Source organism: Erinaceus europaeus, chromosome 14 (genome assembly GCF_950295315.1).
Source record: "Erinaceus europaeus chromosome 14, mEriEur2.1, whole genome shotgun sequence".
Lineage (NCBI taxonomy): Eukaryota > Metazoa > Chordata > Mammalia > Eulipotyphla > Erinaceidae > Erinaceus > Erinaceus europaeus.
Genome location: NC_080175.1, coordinates 36,916,380 through 36,936,061, shown reverse-complemented (window position 1 = coordinate 36,936,061; position 19,682 = coordinate 36,916,380). Strand labels below are relative to the sequence as shown.

The 19,682-nt window shown below is 43.3% G+C and overlaps 1 protein-coding gene across 1 annotated transcript in view; it reads right to left on the bottom strand.

The window, feature by feature from the left end:
- The window catches only part of IKZF1 (IKAROS family zinc finger 1), a 136,610-nt gene that overhangs the window by 3,421 nt on the left and 113,507 nt on the right, over positions 1 to 19,682 (bottom strand). Inside the window, exon 9 of the mRNA XM_060170997.1 lies at positions 16,259 to 16,312. Within this exon, the coding sequence (XP_060026980.1) occupies positions 16,259 to 16,312 (54 nt within the window). The remainder of the gene's footprint in view (positions 1 to 16,258; positions 16,313 to 19,682) is intronic.

The window sequence follows — 19,682 nt, the reverse complement described above, 5'->3', positions numbered from 1 at the left end:
CTGGGACATTCTGGCTGCTGACCATGCTCTATTTCTTCCAGGAGTCCACCATCTCTAGTGCTTTGCTCCCTAGAGTGACACACATGTTGACATTAAGAAAAAAAAAAGGCATGAAATTATTTTTGGTCAGAGGATCTTAAATCCATCTGTGGGAAGCTCAGCCAAGTAACCTAGACTCTGCCCTCTTTACAGCCTTTTGAAACCAAAATGAAGGCCCAGTTCCCCTGTGGCACAGAGGACCAAAGACTCTCGTACCAGTTTTTGGATGAAGAAAAAAAAGAGTTAATTTAATGGCTAATGGCTATTGCTGAGGCTAAGGTGTGTTGCACTTGGTAGAACACACATATTACCATGTTACCGTGTAGGAGGACTAGGGTTCGAGTCTCTGTCTCCCACCTCAGGATTGGGGGGGAATTACATGAATGATGGATCAGGGTTTCAGGTTTCTCTTCTTTCTCTTTTCCTCTCTGTTTCCTCCTTCATTCACAATCTCTACCTGTCTTGATAAGGGAAAGAAAGAATGAAAGAAAGAAGGAAAGAGAGAGAGAGAGAAAGGAAGAGAGAAAAGGGAAAAAAAGGCCATTGAAGTGTGGAGTCATCATGTTGTCACCAAGCCCTAGTGATAACTCTGGTAGCAGGGAAAAAATGCTATTGCTTTCAAAATGGAGACTGGAGCTATTACTCAAACCAACCCCCACACCACACCCCATCTTTAAAGGAGAGAGAGAATTTATACAAGCAGAAGTGGCAAAGGGCAGAGAAAGTCAGGAGTTAGGCTGAGGGCAGTTCAGGAGGAGACTAAGGACTAGATTTTCATAGTCTTTTTTGAACTTCCTCCCATAATAAATTCTTTGGCTAGATTTTTATTTATTTTTACTTATTACTTATTGAATATATATAGAGAGAAATTGAGAAAGGTGATAGAATGGGGAGAGAGAGACAGAGAGAGAGAGAGACAAAGAGAGAGAGAGAGAGAGCTGCAACACTGCTTCACCACTCCTGAAGCTTCCCCCTACAGGTGGGGACCAGGGGCTTGAATCTAGTGTCCTTCTACCTTGTAACATGTGTGATCAACCAGGTGTGCCACCGCCTGGCACCTCTATGGCTGGTTTTAACTCTTCTTTATTATGTTAAAAGGACAAGACCATCAGGAATTAGGATGGGATCTAAGTTGCTAGTACTATCTTTATTGCCTGAATAGGTTTTGCATCCTAACTAAATTCATCAACTTCAGGCCACATCCCGCCTCAGGACCACACCAGACAGCATGGCCCTTTGGGGATTTTTGGTTCTACCTTCAGTTATGAATGTACTATGTGTGCTTCCAAAAGTAGGTAGAAGCATATGCAACTCTTCCCGTGTCTCCTTTTTGCATCAGGCATGATGGGTTTTAAGAAATGTAGCTCCTACCCAGCAAGGGAAAGAAAGTAAAAGGCTGGAGTCTGGATTGACCTGCTAATGCCCATGTCCAGAGAGGAAGCAATTATAAAAGCTGGACCTTCTTCCTTCTGCTCCCCATGGTTCATATTCCCAGAGTGTGAGAAATGTTCAGGGAAGATGACTTAGAGGGTTCTGAAACTCAGTTCCACTGGGACTCAGAGAGGGTATAGGAAAAAAGAAAGGAAACTCAGAAGTAATAATAGGTGTAGGAGTGAAGGGAAGAGAAGGCATGACCATAGAAAAAAAAAGGCAAATATATATAAATATAGATAGTTGTAGAAATAATAGTCAACCCATATCTGTGATCTTGGGTAAAACCAAGTTTACAACTGAAGGAAGTTTCCAATGAAGGGGATGGGGACACAAAGCTTTGGTGATTAGAATGGTGTGGAATTAAACCCCTGTTTTCTCATAATTTTGTAAGTAAATATTAATAAAATAAAAATAAAAGGAATGTGGCTCAAGGATGACTCTCTGTGACCTGGAAAAAATTCATTCTGCTTCCCCAGCCTCAGTTTCACTACCTGAAATCCAAGTTGGTGTCCACCCCCGCCCTTCCTCCAAAGGCCTTGAGTGCCTGGCAGCAGCCTGCAGCTCCAGCATGAGAGGAGGCCTCCTTTCCTGTTTCTATCCCCAGCCCTCTGATAGTTTGTTTGTGGCTAGAGACAGAAAGGCAGAGGGAGAGGGAAGGAGACATCAGCATCAAAGCTTCTGTCAGTGCAGTGGGGGCTAGGCTTGAATCTAGGCGATACACAATCCTTCCAAAACAATAGAGCCAAACTCAGTGTATGGCCTTCTGCAAACATAGTGCCTCACACTCCAGCCTCTGCACCTCTCTTCATGCTGTCCCTCCACCTCACATTTCTTGCCATTTATTTCCCCACTGGGTAACAATGCCCTTGGTGACTTCTTGATAGATGGCTCTGCCCATTCCTGAGAAGAGTATTGATGTCTCCCATTGCAGTAATAGCTTTACCCATTTTTTTTTTAATTTTTTTTTATTTAAGAAAGGATTAATTAACAAAACCATAGGGTAGGAGGGGTACAACTCCACACAATTCCCACCACCCAATCTCCATATCCCACCCCCTCTCCCGATGGCTTTCCCATTCTCTATCCCTCTGGGAGCATGGACCCAGGGGGTCATTGAGGGTTGCAGAAGGTTGAAGGTCTGGCTTCTGTAATTGCTTCCCTGCTGAATATGGGCGTTGACTGGTCGGTCCATGCTCCCAGTCTGCCTCTCTCTTTCCCTAGTAGGGTGTGTCTCTGGGGAAGCTGAGCTCCAGGACACATTGGTGGGGTCTTCAATCCAGAAAAGCCTGGCTAGCATCCTGATGGCATATGGAACCTGGTGATTGAAAAGAGAGTTAACATACAAAGCCAAACAAATTGTTGAGCAATCATGGACCCAAAGCTTGGAATAGTGGAGAGGAAGTGTTAGGGAGGTACTCACTGCAAACTCTAGTGTACTTCTGCTTTCAGGTATATATTTTGCAGTAGTTTATGGATACGTGTGAACATAAGCTCTCTCTCACAGAAACTGGTGTATATCTAGATTATGGGACTTTGTTAGAAAGTGAACCACCTGAGATGAAATTAGAGTGTACTATAAAAGGAAAGGTCTCACCTGAGTAATGAAGCTGAAGGGTTGTCATTCCACACGTGAAGTCTCTGGACACAGTCTGAGGTGAAGCATGTTGAGGTGGCAATCATTGCGTTGGTTAGGTTGTGGTCGGCGGATGCAATATTATTTGATATGGATTGGGAGAGGCATATGGGAAAGTGGGCCCTATCCAAGGGTTCCAGGACTGGGGGAAGTAGAGGCTCTATAGTGGAGATGCGAGGTTCCTGCTGTCTTAGGGTTCAAAAAGACAATCGATAGGTAATGTTATCATCACATTATTTGGTAATTGGGTTAACTTTGAAAAGTCCTTTTGTTATGGTTTGCTGTACAGTACCCAGTATCTTGTATATAGCTGTGCTATTGGATGCTTCTAATCTACTTGGTCTAGGCTTTTGAGAGAGTCCGCATATCAAATACACAGCCTATATATTAAAAAGATTCAGTTTGTGTTTTGAAAAACTTTGAGACATACAATTGATTTTCCTTCTCTCATATTAATTAACTAGTGATTTATATGTCTACATTTTGCTAGGAGTGTACATAAACACCGTTCCCACCACCAAAAGACTGTGACCCATCCCTCCCACCTACTCCCACCCCCCACTGTCCCAGGAAGCTGCATGTCTACCCCTCACCACAGGGCTTTTACTTTGGTGCCCTATTTACAATTTGGTCAGGTCCTGCTTTTAGTTTCCCTTTCAGATCTTCTTACTCAACTTCTGTTGATGAGTGGGATCATCCCATACTCATCTTTATCTTTCTGACTTAGCTCACTTACCATAATTCCTTCTAGCTCTGTCCAAGATGGGTCAGAGAAGGTGGGTTCATTGTTCTTGATAGCTGCATAGTATTCCATTGTGTATATCAACCACAGCTTTCTCAGCCACTCATCTATTGTTGGGCACCTGGGTTGCTTCCAGGTTTTAGCTATTATGAATTGTGCTGCTATGAACATAGGAGTACACACCTCTTTTTGGTTGGGTGTTATGGAGTCCTTGGGGTATAAGCCCAGGAGAGGAATTACTGGATCATATGGAAGGTCCATGTCTAGCCTTCTGAGAGTTTTCCAGACTGCTCTCCACAGAGGCTGGACCAATTTACATTCCCACCAGCATTGTAAAAGGGTTCCTCTGTCCCCACATCCTCTCCAGCATTTGTTGCTGCTGTCCTTTTTGATGTATGCCATTCTTACAGGAGTGAGGTGGTATCTTAGTGTTGTCTTAATTTGCATTTCTCTGACAATCAGTGACCTAGAGCAGTTTTTCATATGTTTGTTAGCCTTTTGGATCTCCTCTGTAGTGAATGTTTGGTTCATATCCTCTGCCCATTTTTGGATGGGGTCATTTGCTTTTTTGGTGCTAAGTTTGCTGAGCTCTTTATATATTTTGGTGATTAGTTTCTTGTCTGATGTATGGCATGTGAAGATCTTCTCCCATTCTGTGAGGGGTCTCTCTGTTTGTTTAATAGTTTCTTTGGATGTGCAGAGGCTTTTCAATTTGATGTAGTCCCATTGGTTTGTTTCTGCTTTAGTCTTCCTTGCAATTGGGTTTGATTCATCAAAGATGTCCTTGAGGTGTAGGTGGGAAAGTGTTTTACCAATGTTTTCCTCTAAGTATTTGAGTGTTTCTGGTCTGACATCTAGGTCTTTGATCCATTTGGAGTTGATTTTTGTTTCTGGTTAGATAAAGTGGTTCAATTTCATTCTCCTGCATGTTACAACCCAGTTTTCCCAGCACCATTTATTGAAGAGAACCTCCTTCTTCCATTTAATGCTTTGGGCCCCCTTATCAAAGATTATCTGTCCATAGGTGTGGGGATTTATTTCTGGGCTTTCAATTCTGTTCCACTGGTCTGTGTACCTATTTTTGTTCCATTACCATGCTGTTTTGATGATGATGGCTTTATAATATATTTTAAGGTCTGGGAGTGTGATGCCTCCATTTCTGTTTCTTTTCCTCAAGATCGTTTTGGCAATTCTAGGTGTTTTCATGTTCCAGATAAATGATTGTAGTGTTTGTTCTATTCTCTTAAAGAAGCTTGGTGGAACTTTGATCGGTATTGCATTAAATTTGTATATGCCATGGGGAGAATATTTATTTTGATGATATTTATTCTTCCAATCCATGAGCATGGGATATCTTTCCATTTCTTGGTATCAGTTTCTATTTCCTTGAGTAGCGACTCATAGTTTTCAGCATACAAGTCTTTCACTTCTTTGGTTAACTTTATTCCTAGGTATTTGATTGATTTTGCTGAAACAGTAAATGGGAGTGATTTCTGGATGTCTTCTTCTTCAGATTTAGTGTTTGCATAAAGAAATGCCATTGATTTTTGTACATTGATTTTGTAGCCGGATACCTTGCTTTATTGCCTAATAACTTCCAGTAGTTTTCAGCTGGATTCTTTAGGTTTTTCTATGTATACTATCATATCATCTGCAAATAGTGAGAGCTTGACTTCTTCCCTTCCAATCTGTATTCCTTTGATTTCTTTCTGTTGCCTGATTGCTATGGCAAGAACTTCCAATATTATGTTGAAGAGTAACGGTGACAGTGGACAGCCCTGTCTAGTCCCTGATCTGAGGGGGAATGCTTTCAGCTTCTGTCCATTGAGTATGATGTTGGCTGTAGGTTTGCTATATATAGACTCCACTATCTTGAGGAATTTACCATCTATTCCCATTTTTTGTAGAGTTTTGAGCATGATTGGGTGTTGGATTTTGTCAAAGGCTTTCTCTGCATCTATTGAGATAATCATGTGGTTTTTGGCTTTGCTTTTATTGATGTAGTGAATGACATTGATTGACTTATGGATGTTGAACCAACCTTGCATTCCTGGGATGAATCCCACTTGGTCATGATGAACAATCTTTTTGATATGTTGCTGTATCCGGTTGGCCAAGATCTTGTTTAATATTTTGGCATCTATGTTCATCAGAGATATTAGTCTGTAGTTTTCCTTTTTTGTACTGTCCCTATCAGCTTTTGGTATCAGAGTGATGTTGGCTTCATAGAAGGTGGAAGGGAGTATTCCTGTTTCTTCAATATTATGGAAAAGCTTAAGAAGTATGGGTACTAACTGTTTTCTGAAAGTTTTGTAGAATTCGTTTGTGAAGCCATCTGGTCCAGGACTTTTGTTTTTGAGGAGATTCTTAATAATGGTTTCAATTTCTTTGTCTGTGATTGGTGCATTTAGATTTTGTAGTTCTTCTTGGTTCAGTTTTGGAAGGGCATATGCCTCTAGGAATTGTTCCATTTCTTCCAGATTCTCTAGCTTGGTGGCGTATAGTTCTTCATAGAAGTTTCACAGGATTCTCTGGATTTCAATGGTGTCAGTTGTGATATCTCCTGCATCGTTTACAATTCTATTAATTTGAGTCTTCTCTCTTTTTTGTTTGGTGAGTCTGGCTAGGGGTTTGTCAATTTTGTTTAATCTTTCAAAGAATCAACATTTGGCTTCATTGATCTTTTGTATGGTTCTTTTATTTTCGATGTTGTTTATTTCTACTCTAACTTTAGTGATTTCTGTCCTTCTGGTTGCTTTAGGGTTCCTTTGTTCCTCTTCCTCTAAGTCCTTGAGGTGTGCAGTAAGGTCTTTCATTTGAGCTTCTTCTTGGTGTTTAATATGTGATTGTATGGCTATAAGTTTCCCTCTCAGTACTGCTTTAGCTGTGTCCCAAATATTTTGATAGGTTGTGTCTTCATTTTCATTTGTTTCCAGGAACATTTGAATTTCCTGCTTGAGTGACTCTCTGACCCAGTGGTTCTTAAGGAGTATTTTGTTTAGTTTCCAAATTCTGTGACTTTTAATAATTTTCTGTTTGTTGTTAAATGTTAGTTTTACTCCACTATGGTCTGAGAAGATACTTGGGATGATTTTAATGCTCTTGAATTTATTGATGCTGTCTTTGTGGCCTAACATGTGGTCTATCCTTGAGTATGTGTTATGTGGATTTGAAAAGAAGGTGTATTCCAGTTTTTTGGGGTGAAGGAGTCTGAAAATGTCCAAGAGGTCTAGTCTGTCAATCTCTTCTTTCAATTCTCTTGTATCTTTATTGGTTCTCTGCTTTGTTGATCTGTCTAAGTGTGAGAGTGGGGTATTGAAGTCTCCCACTATTATTGTATTACTATTGATGTATTTTTGAAATTCTTTCAGTAGGTGCTTGATGTATTTAGATGGTCCCTCATTGGGTGCATAGATGTTAATAATTGTTAAGTCTTCTTGGCTGATTGATCCTCTAATCATTATGTAATGTCCTTGCCTATCTTTTATTACTTTATTTAATTTAAAATCTATCGTGTCTGAGATGAGAATGGCTGTTCCTGCCCTTTTTTGTGGTCCGTTAGCCTGTATGATAGTTTTCCATCCCTTCACTTTAAGTCTGTGTTTATCTTGTTGTGACAGATGGGATTCTTGCAAGCAGCATCTGGTTGGGTTATGTTTTCTGATCCATGCCCCCACCCTGTGCCTTTTGATGGGTGAATTTAAGCCATTGACGTTTATTGATATTATGGATTTAATGTATTGTAGTGCCATTGTTCAAAAATAAAATTTTGTTTGCTCTGATATATTGCAAGTATTATAGTGATGTTTTTGTTTATAAGAGGTCTTTTAGAACCTCTTTCAGGGCTGGCTTGGTGATGGTTGCCTCCTTTAACTGTTGTTTGTCTAAGAAGGTTTTGATCCCTCCATCTAGTTTGAATGAAAGTCTAGCAGGATATATTATCTTTGGTTGAAACCCTTTTTCATTTAGGGCTCCATAGATACCTTGCCATTCCCTTCTGGCTTTTAGAGTTTGAGTGGAGAAGTCTGCAGATAATCTTATGGGTTTTCCCTTGTATGTGACTTTTTGTTTCTCTCTTGCAGCCTTTAGGATCCTTTCTTTATCCTTACTTCTTCTCATTGTGACTATGATGTGTCTTGGTGTCTTCAAGCTTTACCCATTACTTCTTGCAGTCTTTCTGCTTTGGCCTTGTACATTTTGGTGCTGCCTTGTTAGATTATTTTAGGGACCAGGTAGTGGTACACTTGGTTAAGCACATGTTACCATGGCAAGACCTGGATTCAAGCCTCTGTTTCCCGTTTGTAGGGTGGAAGCTTCAAGAATGTGAAACTTTCTCTCTCCCTATCTTCCCTTCCCTCACAGTTTTTTTTTCTGTTTTTATCCAATAATAATATATAAAGAAAATATTAAAAGATTTTAAGAAATAAAATTGATCATTTTGTGGGTAGCTAGGTGGAAGATAGGTGCAGTGTGTGAAATGTATATACACATAGAACCCCTGAAACCTTATTTTGTAAACCAATTTTATTGCATTTAACGTTTTTAAAAATGCATTTATTAGTATGGTATATATTTTATACTAATATATGAGAGAGAGAGAGAGTGAGCATCTGAGCACCATGATGGCACATGCAATGCCAAAGAATAAACCTTGGGCTCCAAGACTTGCAAGTCCAGGGCTTTGCCCAGTACACATCCTGTAAGCCTGCACACAAACTTTAAATCACTAGTTAAAAAAAAATAGACCTCTTTTATATTATATCCCTTCTTGATCACAAATTCTAATCTCACTTTGAAGTTGGCTCTGTTCCTCTTTTTTTTTAAAAATATTTTATTTTTATTTATTTATTCCCTTTTGTTGCCCTTGTTGTTTTATTGTTGTAGTTATTATTGTTGTTGTCATTGTTGAATAGTACAGAGAGAAATGGAGAGAGGAGGGGAAGACAGAGAGGAGGAGAGAAAGATAGACACCTGCAGACCTGCTTCACCGCCTGTGAAGCGACTCCCCTGCAGGTGGGGAGCCGGGGTTCGAACCGGGATCCTTATGCTGGTCCTTGTGCTTTGCGCCACCTGTGCTTAACCCGCTGCGCTACAGCCCGACTCCCTCTGTTCCTCTTTTTTTCCTTCCTCCCTTCCTTCCTTCCTTCCTTCCTTCCTTCCTTCCTTCCTTCCTTCCTTCCTTCCTTCCTTCCTTCCCCCCTGTTGTTGCTGGATAGGACAGAGAGAAATGGAGAGAGGAGGGGAAGACAGAGAAGGGGAAAGAAAGAAAGAAAGAAAGAAAGAGGAAGGAGGGAATCAGGAGGTAGCACAATGGGTTAAATGCAGGTGACACAAAGGGCAGGGACTGGCATAAGGATCCCGGTTCAAGCCCCCGGCTCCCCACCTGCAGGGGAGTCACTTCACAAGTGGTGAAGCAGGTCTGCAGGTGTCTGTCTTTCCTTATAGGGTTCCTTGTGTTTCCTATTATGTGTGCTTAACTGGGTGTGCCACCACCTGGCCCCCTTTTTCTTTTCTTCTTTCTTTTTGTTCACTCTTTCTGCCTTTTGTTTTTATTTTTGCTGTTGTCTTCTTTGGCTTTAACTGAGTGTTCTGTGGCTTGCTGTCTGTTGGCCTCTGTCTCCTGAGAATGGGCTGGGAAGCACCTTGTCCAGAGGTTTTTCATAGGCTGCTGTCTTGCCTTCAAGCCCTTTGCCTCCACCTGAGAGCTGCTTCCTCCCAGCGCCTGACTCTTCAATGAGGCACTGGGACTTAGAGGGCACCCTTTGATGCCCTTTAGGGACCAAGGGCTAGGATCTTTGTCTCCCTTCTTTGTGCCTCTTTTTCCTAGAAAATGATGCTAACCCTCAAGCAAGTAAGGAGACAGTGAGGAATGTCAGAAGGAAGAGTCTGGGTTGGGGTGGGGGTTGATGGGGAGGAGGCAGGGCTGGGGGAAAACTTGGGAGTAGAGATCCAACCAGCTTTCCACACCCCATTCTCAGGACTGAGAGTATCTGATGCCAGGCAGGACTTGAAATCCAGTGGAAGAGGCAGACACTGAGCACCACACACCACTGTGAATTCCCAATACCACCTGACACAAAGGTGCCAGGAATACAACAAAGGTTCCCCCCAAACAAACAGACACACATGCATATGCACATGCACACACACACAACCAAAACACAAACCAGGCAAGTACCCTGAGGTGGTCATTGCCACCCAACTATCTTAGCAGCATTTCAGAACTCGGGGGTTATGTGGAGTATGGGTAACTGGACTTGAAGTTGGGGCAGAGGTTGGAGAGAACTTCTTCGAGCTGAGTTTGGAGAAGTCCAGTGCTGCTTTACAGAGTTTTAACATGATTTCAGAAATTGGGGTCCTTAACCTCATAGGGTTACAGCAAAAGTGGTGGAGCTCTCTGAGCTCAGACATGTGCTTGATTGATTTTTGTATTATTATAGTAATTATAAATGTATGGCTGCTTTCACTACAGGACAATGCAGAAGTGATTACATTTTTTAAAAGTTTTGATAGAACAGAGAGAAATTGAAAAAGGAAGAGAAGAGAAAGAGACAGACATCTGAAGCCCTGCTTCCCTACTTGTGAAGCCCCCTCCCCCCCACCTTCCCTAGCAGGTGGGGACCAGGAACTTGAACTTAGGTCCTTGTGCATGCTAATGTGTTCACTCAATCAGGTGCACCACCAATTAGCCTCATGAAAGCAATTTTAAGGAATAAACAGAGACTGGAAATGACCTCATTATGTAGACATATTCTTTGCTGCTTATGCATCCCCCTACCTCCACTCTTCTCAACACATATTGGTGCCCCAAAACCACATGGGATTATCTCTGAAATAAAACACATGCTAAAGCTGTCCCTGGGCCAGTGAACTTTCACATGTCTGAAGAGCTCCAGTTTTCAAAAATTAAAAAAAATAAGACAAGAGATAGTGATGCTGAGGTATGGTTTGGGTGTGGGCAGAGGGGAGCCAAAGGTGGTTTTGTGAAATTCAGTGCCCAGAAGGAAAGTGTGAAAGGGGAAGCAAAGCCCCCCCACCCCTGCTGACGGCCTGGGCCCACCCTGGCCCACAGGAAGTGGGAGGGATGATGGGAACAGGTGTCCGGAGGGGAGGGGAGGCTGTGTAGAGAGGCAGCCACAACGAGGCCTTTGGAGGTAAGACCATCATTCTAAAAGCAGACTTCAGGGCAATGTGAGTGACCCAGAAGGACACTTTGTGGGGACAAGTCAGGCAGAGGATGCCCGGGGGTAAGCCTGGGGCCTAAGGCCACTGAAGAGAAGAGGCTCAAAGCTGACTCATGAAGGCAAAACAGTGCATTTTGTAGGACAATTCACACACTCAAGGTCACATCTCATTGGTCTGACAAAACATGGGAAAGAAGAAGTGAAATTTGTTAACTATACCAAGATCCATGCAGTTCACTGCACGGGACAGTTTGGGTACCAAATTATCCTGATTATGCAAATTTTCTCCCCAGGAGGCTGATTCCCCCACTCCCGCTGTTGTGTGTGGTGATATGGTGGCTGCCTGTTTCTCAGCAGAGACTGATGGGGAGCCATACCCATCTGCTTAGGCTGCCCTTCAAGCACTGGGGTGGAGGGCAGGTTCCTCAGGGCATCTTCCGGCTCTGGATGGGGCAGCCTTATCAGGCAAAGTTCAGGGACCCCTTATTCCTCTTTATCCATATGCAAAAGCAGAATAGAAAAGTGGGAAAGAAAGGACTCCACAGTGAGCTTTTTCCCTCCCTGCCTAGGAGAAAGTACAGAGAAGAATGTGGCATTTAAAAATAATTAGGATCCACCTGCATATCAGATTTCAGGCTCAGGCAAAAAACAAAACAAAACAAAAGCCCCAAACAAACACTAGTATAGCTACAGGCCCTTTGAAATATAACTAAAATATGCCTACTAGCTATCTACAAAATGGATGACCCCCCCCCCCCCCCAACACTTCATCTGCACTATTCCAGCCTTTAGGTCCATGATTGTTCAGCAATTTGTTTGGCTTGGTATGTTAACTCTCTTTTCAGCCACCAGGTTCCAGGTGCTGGCAGGATGAGACCAGACATCCGTGGACAGACAACCCCACCAATGTGCCTTGGAGCTCTGCTTCCCCAGAGCCCTTCCCCACTAGGGAAAGAGAGAGGCAGGCTGGGAGTATGGATCGACCTATCAATGCCCATGTTCAGTGGGAAAGCAATTACAGAAGCCAGACCTTCCACCTTCTGCATCCTACAATGACCTTGGGTCCATATTCCCAGAGCCTTAAAGAATAGGAAAGTTATCAGGGGAGGGGAGGGAATACGGAGGTCTTGTGGTGGGAATTGTGTGGAGTTGTACCCTTCTTATTCTATGGTTTTGTCAATGTTTCCTTTTTATAAATAAAAAATTTTTAAAAATCATGGAGGGGGTTAGGAAGACAGCATTATGGTTTTACATAAGACTTTCATGCCTGATTCTCTGAGGACCCAGGTTTAATCCCCAGCACCACCATAAGCCAGAGTTTAGCAGTGCTCTGGTATCTCTGTATCTCTTGTTCATTAAAATAAAGTAAAAAAATATATATATATAATGGGGCTGGGAGGTGGTGCAACCAATTGAGGGCACACATAACAATGTCCAAGGACCTGGGTTCAAGCCCCTGGTCTCCACCTGTAGAGGGGAAGTTTCACAAATGGTGAGGCAATGCTGCAGGTCTCTCTCTCTCCCTCACTATCTTCTCTTCCCCTATCAATTTCTCTCTGTCCTATAAAAAGAAATAAGTACATAAATAAGACATCTGATCTGCAGCCCCAGAGGTGGGTAGGGCATTGGGCTCTCCAGCTTTATAGAGAACTTGCACCTGAGTCATAGCAAGTGGATAGTTGTCAGGAGAGAGATTATGAATTATTTCTCTTTCCTGAAAAAGCAGCCTGGCTGTAGAAGAGGGTGAGAGCCTGCTGCCTAGAGGAGGAGGACCAGGACATGGGTGACTTGGTGGGGCCAGTCCCCCACCCAAGGGTGCCCCAGTACAGGGTCCTGAGTAATGGGGGGGTCTCTGGAAACTCTTTTTAAAAACCACTCAGGTGATTCTAATCAGCATTTGAGATCCACAGTCATGGGGGATTGTGAGGGACACTGGTGCCTGGGAGCTCTGGAGTGGCAGGGAGGAAAGTCTCAAGACACTGAGAGCTAGGTTGGGGGTGTGAGCTGTACTGGGGAGGCTGAGAGAGTCCAGGGACCTGAGACACTACTGTGAGTCTAAATGTGCAGGGACTCTTCATTTGCTGTAAGAAAAGGATTATTGGGTGTTGGGTAGTATGCCAGCTCCCCCTGGCTTCTGCTTAACCAAGCACCGGTATGCCTATATAGGGATTGGTTTGATCCCATTCAAAGCGGTCTATTTACATAAATCACTTTTACATTTACATAAAGCACCACACTCCCTCCAGGGCATTAGTGGTCCAGTGATAGAATTCTTGCCTGCTCCGCCCCCTCTCCTTGTCACACCCTGATTTTCACCAGTCACTTTTCTCTCCACATCACATCCTATTTACACCCTACTTGGAAAGTATGTAAGGACAACATTGTTCGTTTTAGTTAGTTGGTAGTTGAGTTAGTTTAGCTTAGCTTGGTATAGATTGCGCTGCGTCCTGCATGAATAAAGAGATACTGCGTACAACCCAGCCATGAATCCCGGGTCGTCTGTTACCCGCCCGTGAAGCCAGCCTGTCGAAAACAACAATTGGGGGTGTGGGGGACACACAAGGTAGGTGCAGTAGAGGCAACAGTCAGCACTTTTGGGGCTTCACAATGGCCTGGTACAGCTTCCAGCTGGTTTGGATTCCAGCACAGAAATGGGCTGGAAGGGCAGAGAGATGCCCTGAGCAGAGGGATTGGCGCTCCTGCATTGTACACTTAGGGATTCTGGAATCTCTTCCCAGGTGTCCACTTCCTTCCATCTTCTCCCCTTCTACTTCCCTTTCCTTAAAAAAATTTTATTATCTTTATTTTACTTGATAGCCAGAAATCAAGAGGGGAGGGGGTGACAGAGAGGAAGAGAGAGATAGATAGTGACACCTGCAACAATGCTTGATTACTTGCAAAGCTTTTCCCCTGCAGGTGGGAACCAGGGGCTCAAACCTGGGTCCTTGTGCACTGTAATGTGTGTGCTCAACCAGGTGTGCCACCACCTGGCCCCCTTTCATTTCCTTTCCATATTCTCCTTTCTTTTCTTTTTAAAATTTATTCCCTCTTGTTGCCCTTGTTTTATCGCTGTAGTAGTTGTTATTGATGTCATCGTCATTGTTTGACAGGACAGAGAGAAATGGAGAGAGAAGAGGAAGACAGAAAGGGGGAGAGAGAGAGAGACACCTACAGACCTGAGTCACCATCTGTGAAGCGACTTGCCTGCAGGTGGGGATCTGGGGCTTGAACAGAGATCCTTAAGCCTGTCCTTGCACTTTGCGCCACCTGCGCTTAACCGCTGCACTACCGCCCGACTCCCTCTTTTCTTCTTTTTCTTTTCTTTTCTCTTTCTTTCTTTCTTTCCTTCCTCCCTTCCTTCTTTCTCTTTCTTTCTCTTTCTTTTTGTCTAGCTCTCAAATTGAGTGGCCATAACAAAAACAAAACAACAAGCCACAAGTAAAAAATAAAGCAAAATGAACTAAAACAAAAATGTGACGTTTTAGAAAATATAGAAGAGAAGGCATTTCATTCTTTGAGAAGCCAAGTTTCCTATGAGAATTCAAGAGGGTCTCACACACCATCTCTTGAGTTTTTTTTTTCCTCCACAGATAGAAAATAGGCAGGATGGACTCCTGTGTAGCTGTTAAACATGAGGAAGTCATCTCTCTTTCCCTCCCATTTTTTGTTGCCCTTATTGTTATTTTTGCCATTGATGTTGTTGTTGTTGGATAGGACAGAGTGAAATTGAGAGAGGAGGGAGAGAGAGAGAGGGAGAGAAAGACACTTACAGACCTGCTTAAGTGACCCCCCTGTAGGTGGGGTGCTGTGGGCTCAAACCAGGATCCTTATGCTGGTCCTTGTGGTCCACGTGTGCTTAACCCACTGCACTGCTGCCCAACCCCCCTGGAGGTCATCTCTTTTTCCTCAGTTTGGGCAGAGCCTGAAGGAATCATATTGCATGAGATATTCCAGAAAGAGAAGGATGAATACCAGATGAATACCAGATGTAGATGTGAGTCACTATCACCATGATGAAGGGGACATTCCTCCAGGCCAGTTATTGTGGAGCTGGACCCATCCATCTGGGCAGAGGGGCAACCTCACCATGAATTCACAAGACTGTCCCTTCAATGGTCACCGGTGACTCATGCCACCACAGGGTTCTGCTGAGAATGGCCTCTGCCAACCACCTGTGTGAGGAGCCTCCCAGAAGTCCTGTGAAAGGGCCTGGAAGCCTGAAGGCAAAGTCTGGGCATCCTATGGGTGCTGCACAAGCTCTCCCCTGGCCGCCACACTGGGCTCTGACAAGCTCAGTGGAGTCCCAACAGTTTGGGATTACAAGTGGATACAACTCCTTTTTTTCCTTCACAATCCCTTTATGCTTACTTAATGAATTTCAGAAGGAAGTGGGCAACAAAGAAATACACATCTCAAATCCTTACTCTTTCAGTTACACTTTCCCCAAAGCCTCTCTTCTCCTCTCCTCTCCTCTCCTCTCCTCTCCTCTCCTCTCCTCTCCTCTCCTCTCCTCTCCTCTCCTCTCCTCTCCTCTCCTCTCCCCTCCCCTCCCCTCCCCTCCTCTCCTCTCTCCCCTCCCTTCCCCTTTCCTTTTCCCTCCTTCTTTCTCTCTTGATCTCTCCCTCCCTTCCTGTCTCCCTCTCTTCCTCTTTCATTTCTTTCTCTTTCCTGTTATTTACCTCCTTCCCTTCCTTTTTCTTTTTTCACTCTTCTTCCTTTCTCTTTCCCTCCATCTCTATCTCTTTTTTCTTTTCTTTCTCCCTCTCTCTCCCTTTCATTTTTTCCCCTTTGCCTTCCTCTCTTTCTTTTTCTATAGGCAGAATGAAATAGACCACAGCACCAATGTTTCTGTTAATGTGGTAAAAGCTAAGCTTAAACCCAGGCTGTGCACAGGAAAAAGCAGCATACTATTATACAATTGAGGTATTTCACCCTTCTGGGCATTTTTAAGTACACATAGATACAGTTATTCTCTTGACATGTGGTCAAGGAGGAAATGGCCAAGCCTAGCTGTGATAGGGTGGCCCAGTTTGTAAACCTGTGTGTCATCTCACCTACCTGCCTAAGTTTTGTGCACTCTCAGAGGAAGCTCAACTCCTCAAAGGATATTTCCTGGCCAATCAATATTGTGCAGGTCTCCTGTGGGGGCTGAAACCCAGGTGGGTGTGAAGAGGCAACGTATGGTAATTTCACTTGAAATTTCACGCAGGAAGCCTGGTTACTTACCTTACTTCAACTGGTTCCAGGGACATCCAGCTGTTCTGCTGGAAGAAGAGTTCTCTACATGACAGTGCTTGAGGGATGTGGTCCCTCAGAGTGAGTGGTTTCAGTGTGACTGGCTGAGGGTGGGTGATCTTCACCACCTCTGCACTCCACCACTAGCCTGGCCTGGCCTGATGCCATATGCTGGGATGAACTCCCCCCACCTCAAGTTCACACTGAGGTGTCCTTAGCCAAGCTGACCTCATGGTTCCAAGTTTTCCTTGGACTTTAAGGTGGAAGCCTGTAGAAGGCTAGAGGTAGAAGGTAGAGAGGCATGTATGCCTGTCAACTCATGTTGCACAGCTCAGGACCAGCCTCTGCCCTCTCAGACTATCAGGGCTCCCAGGGCTTCATTCTGATTATCAGAATCTTCTTCCTCACAGTGCATGAGCCCCCAGGAGACCAGATTCTGTATTATTCCTCTTGTGCTAACATGGCGGATGAATGGGATAGGACAGACAGAGGTTTTTTGCCTTTATTTGTTCTAGGATGACAGAGGAAGCGTTTCCAACTGTGTACAGAAGGATAATCTGTTCTTCCAGGGGTATGACTCTTGTTCACAGCTACACAGAAATAACATCATCAGAGAGGCCAGTTGGAAATACAACTGCATGTTCTCATTCACAAGCCCATCCATGGCTTGGCCAGAACAGCAGCTGAAAGAACCACAGCTGCCCTGGATACAAAGGGATTGGACCTGAACAGTCACACACAGAACATTGTAGAAAAGTGTATTAGAAAGTATTGGAAACAATATTGCATATTAATATCTGGTTACATATGTTCACAGTGAATGCTATCATCAACAAAATATGTGCTTGTTAAAATTTTCTCTTGGTGTCTGTACATCTTAAGTAAGTCTGATTTTGATTTAATAATAATAAAAAGAGAACCCACACATTGTCTTGAATTGTAAGTGGAGTTAATCCTTTGTTATCACCAGAACTTAAGAAGTGAAGGAGAGAGAAATACATTTGTTTTATGGCTTGTCTAAATAATTCCATTTCATCTTGCTTTTATTTTGGCAAGGAGATGACATTTGTAACAGTCACAATATAATGAAAATAAAACAAGGGGAAAAAACCCCTCATAGAATTGGAAAAACAAAAACAAACAAACAAACACAACAACAAGAACCCCCACCCAAATGACTCTGCATTGTCATAACAGGTTGCTCTCTTTCTTCATAAAGAGTCCAAGATTTTATTATGTGGCTATTTTTAACCCAGCAGTGGAACACACTGTTATCTGCAGTGGTGGGTGCTCGGACACCTGGCAGGTGATAAGGCAATGAAAGTCCAGTTCTTCTTAGCAACTTTTCAACTAGGAAAAGCCTACACTATTAGGTACACAGACTAAAAGGACCTGGGTAGCATGGGGCATTCAGACTTCCTATATCCTGGGCAGTAGAGTGTCGGGAGAGGGAGATGCTAAGCCAAGATTTAGGGATTCTAAGCCAAGATTTGTTGTTTTAATCAATAGATCAGCCTGCTACTCACAATCCTCCTTTCTCCAGTATTTATTTTGACACACAACAAGATAGTGCATGAATGAAACCTAGGCCCCCTTCATTCCCCAGAGGTTCCCAAGGCACACACACCATCCACAAGAGAATAAACCACACAACAAAAAGGCATCAGGTCATGCAAAATCCTACTTTAACCAGCTATAAGAAACAAACAAAAAATAATAAAATATGAACAGCTTTAGGTACAAAACATGGCCACCTTTCAAACATAACTTAATTACTTGTTGACATTATGTGAAACCTTACTTTAAATACAATAATTTCAAATAAAAAGTGGTGTTACAATATAAAACCACAACAGAAGATGAGTAATAGACAAGCAAATTGGCTCTAAAAGGCAGGGAGAGGAAGGGGAAGCATTTTAGAAAAAGAAATCTCCTAGCCACTATTTACAGTTGTGCACTGAGCTTTGTTTGAAGCCACTGTGGGGGCAGGGGGAGGGACCAAAAAACTCCTTTCAACTAAATGACTGTAGGGTTGACAGAAAAGAATGGGGAAGGTGAAATTGGCCAGAAAAGTGGAAATCTAAGCAGTCTCTCACCTTGGATATGCTTCTCTCTGTGTAATTGCATATTGAGTTGCAGCTCTCAATAGTCCTGCTCTCTCTGTCCCTTTACTCAGTGCATCTGTGTGTCACCACCAAAAACCACTGCTGTTTTGTTTATTCTTAGTTTGAAAATGCCATGCTGACTGTAAGCAGAGGAGCCCTGACTCAAGACTCTGATGAAGAATATATCTGGGAACTCCATCCTTCCAACAGAACTCAAACACACCTGAGCAGTGTAGTTGTGAAGAGTTGTGAATTTATAGAATTCATAATGACTCCAGAGAAACAAGAGTTGGGCTCCAGCCTGCTGCCTGGGGGTTGGGGGAAGAGGGGAGGGTTTCTGCCAGTGTTTTTTTTTTTTTTGTTTTGTTTTGCTTGTTTGTTTTTTAAATATCTGGAAGCTTTCTCAGACCTTAGATTTATTTAGATAGAACTCATTGAAAGCAGGGGCCTGACTTGCTCTCCAGGGGACATTTGGCCATTCTGGAGAGAAGCTGAGATGTTAAATTGGGGTACCACTGGCATTTAAGGGAGGTGGCCACCGAAGCCACCAAGTCCCCCACAATGGATAGGAGAAAGCCTACAATGATTATCTAGCCCTTGAAAGCCAACAACACTGAGAGCAAGAGACCAGATGCAGATTATGCAAGGTGGTGTTTATGGATGATTTTCTCTCTGTTTCTTCATGTTTGCCCTAGCGAAGACAAGTAATGCAGACATCAGAAATTGTAGGGTTTCTCTTCAGTTTTGGGATTACTGTCCATAACGTGGGGCTGATGCTGAGGGCTACCTTTCTGGTCTGGATTAGTCTCCAAACACCAAAGTGGAGTGTCTGAGGAGCATGGCTGCCCTAGACTGGACAGGAAGGGCTCTTCCTCTTCCACTGCCACTTGATTCTTTCTGGCTAGAAAACAGGGGTGGTGAGGGGTGGGTAGGACAAGGGAAACTGGTCGTGTGATTACCATGAATGTGCCAATCCTCAGTGGGGATGAATATAGGACCATGTCTCCTATTCATGAGTGCTGCTTTATTCTTGTGGGAGAGAGTTTCCTATCATTTGAAAGTTTTGTTTGAAATGGGTAAATTTAATGCACCAGCAACATTTGTTGGGTTTGTCATATTTTCTTAATCTGGAAATCCACAGTCATTCTGAATCCTTTTCTGGATTGAAGACATAGACAAAATTCAGTGATGGTGCAGAAAGAAATTCATCCACAGGAAGAAAATGAGACCCAAATCTGCACAATATGATTCTGGTTAAAATGAAGTGTAGGATGGGACCTGTGAGGTCAAGTAGGCATCTGACTGTTGGG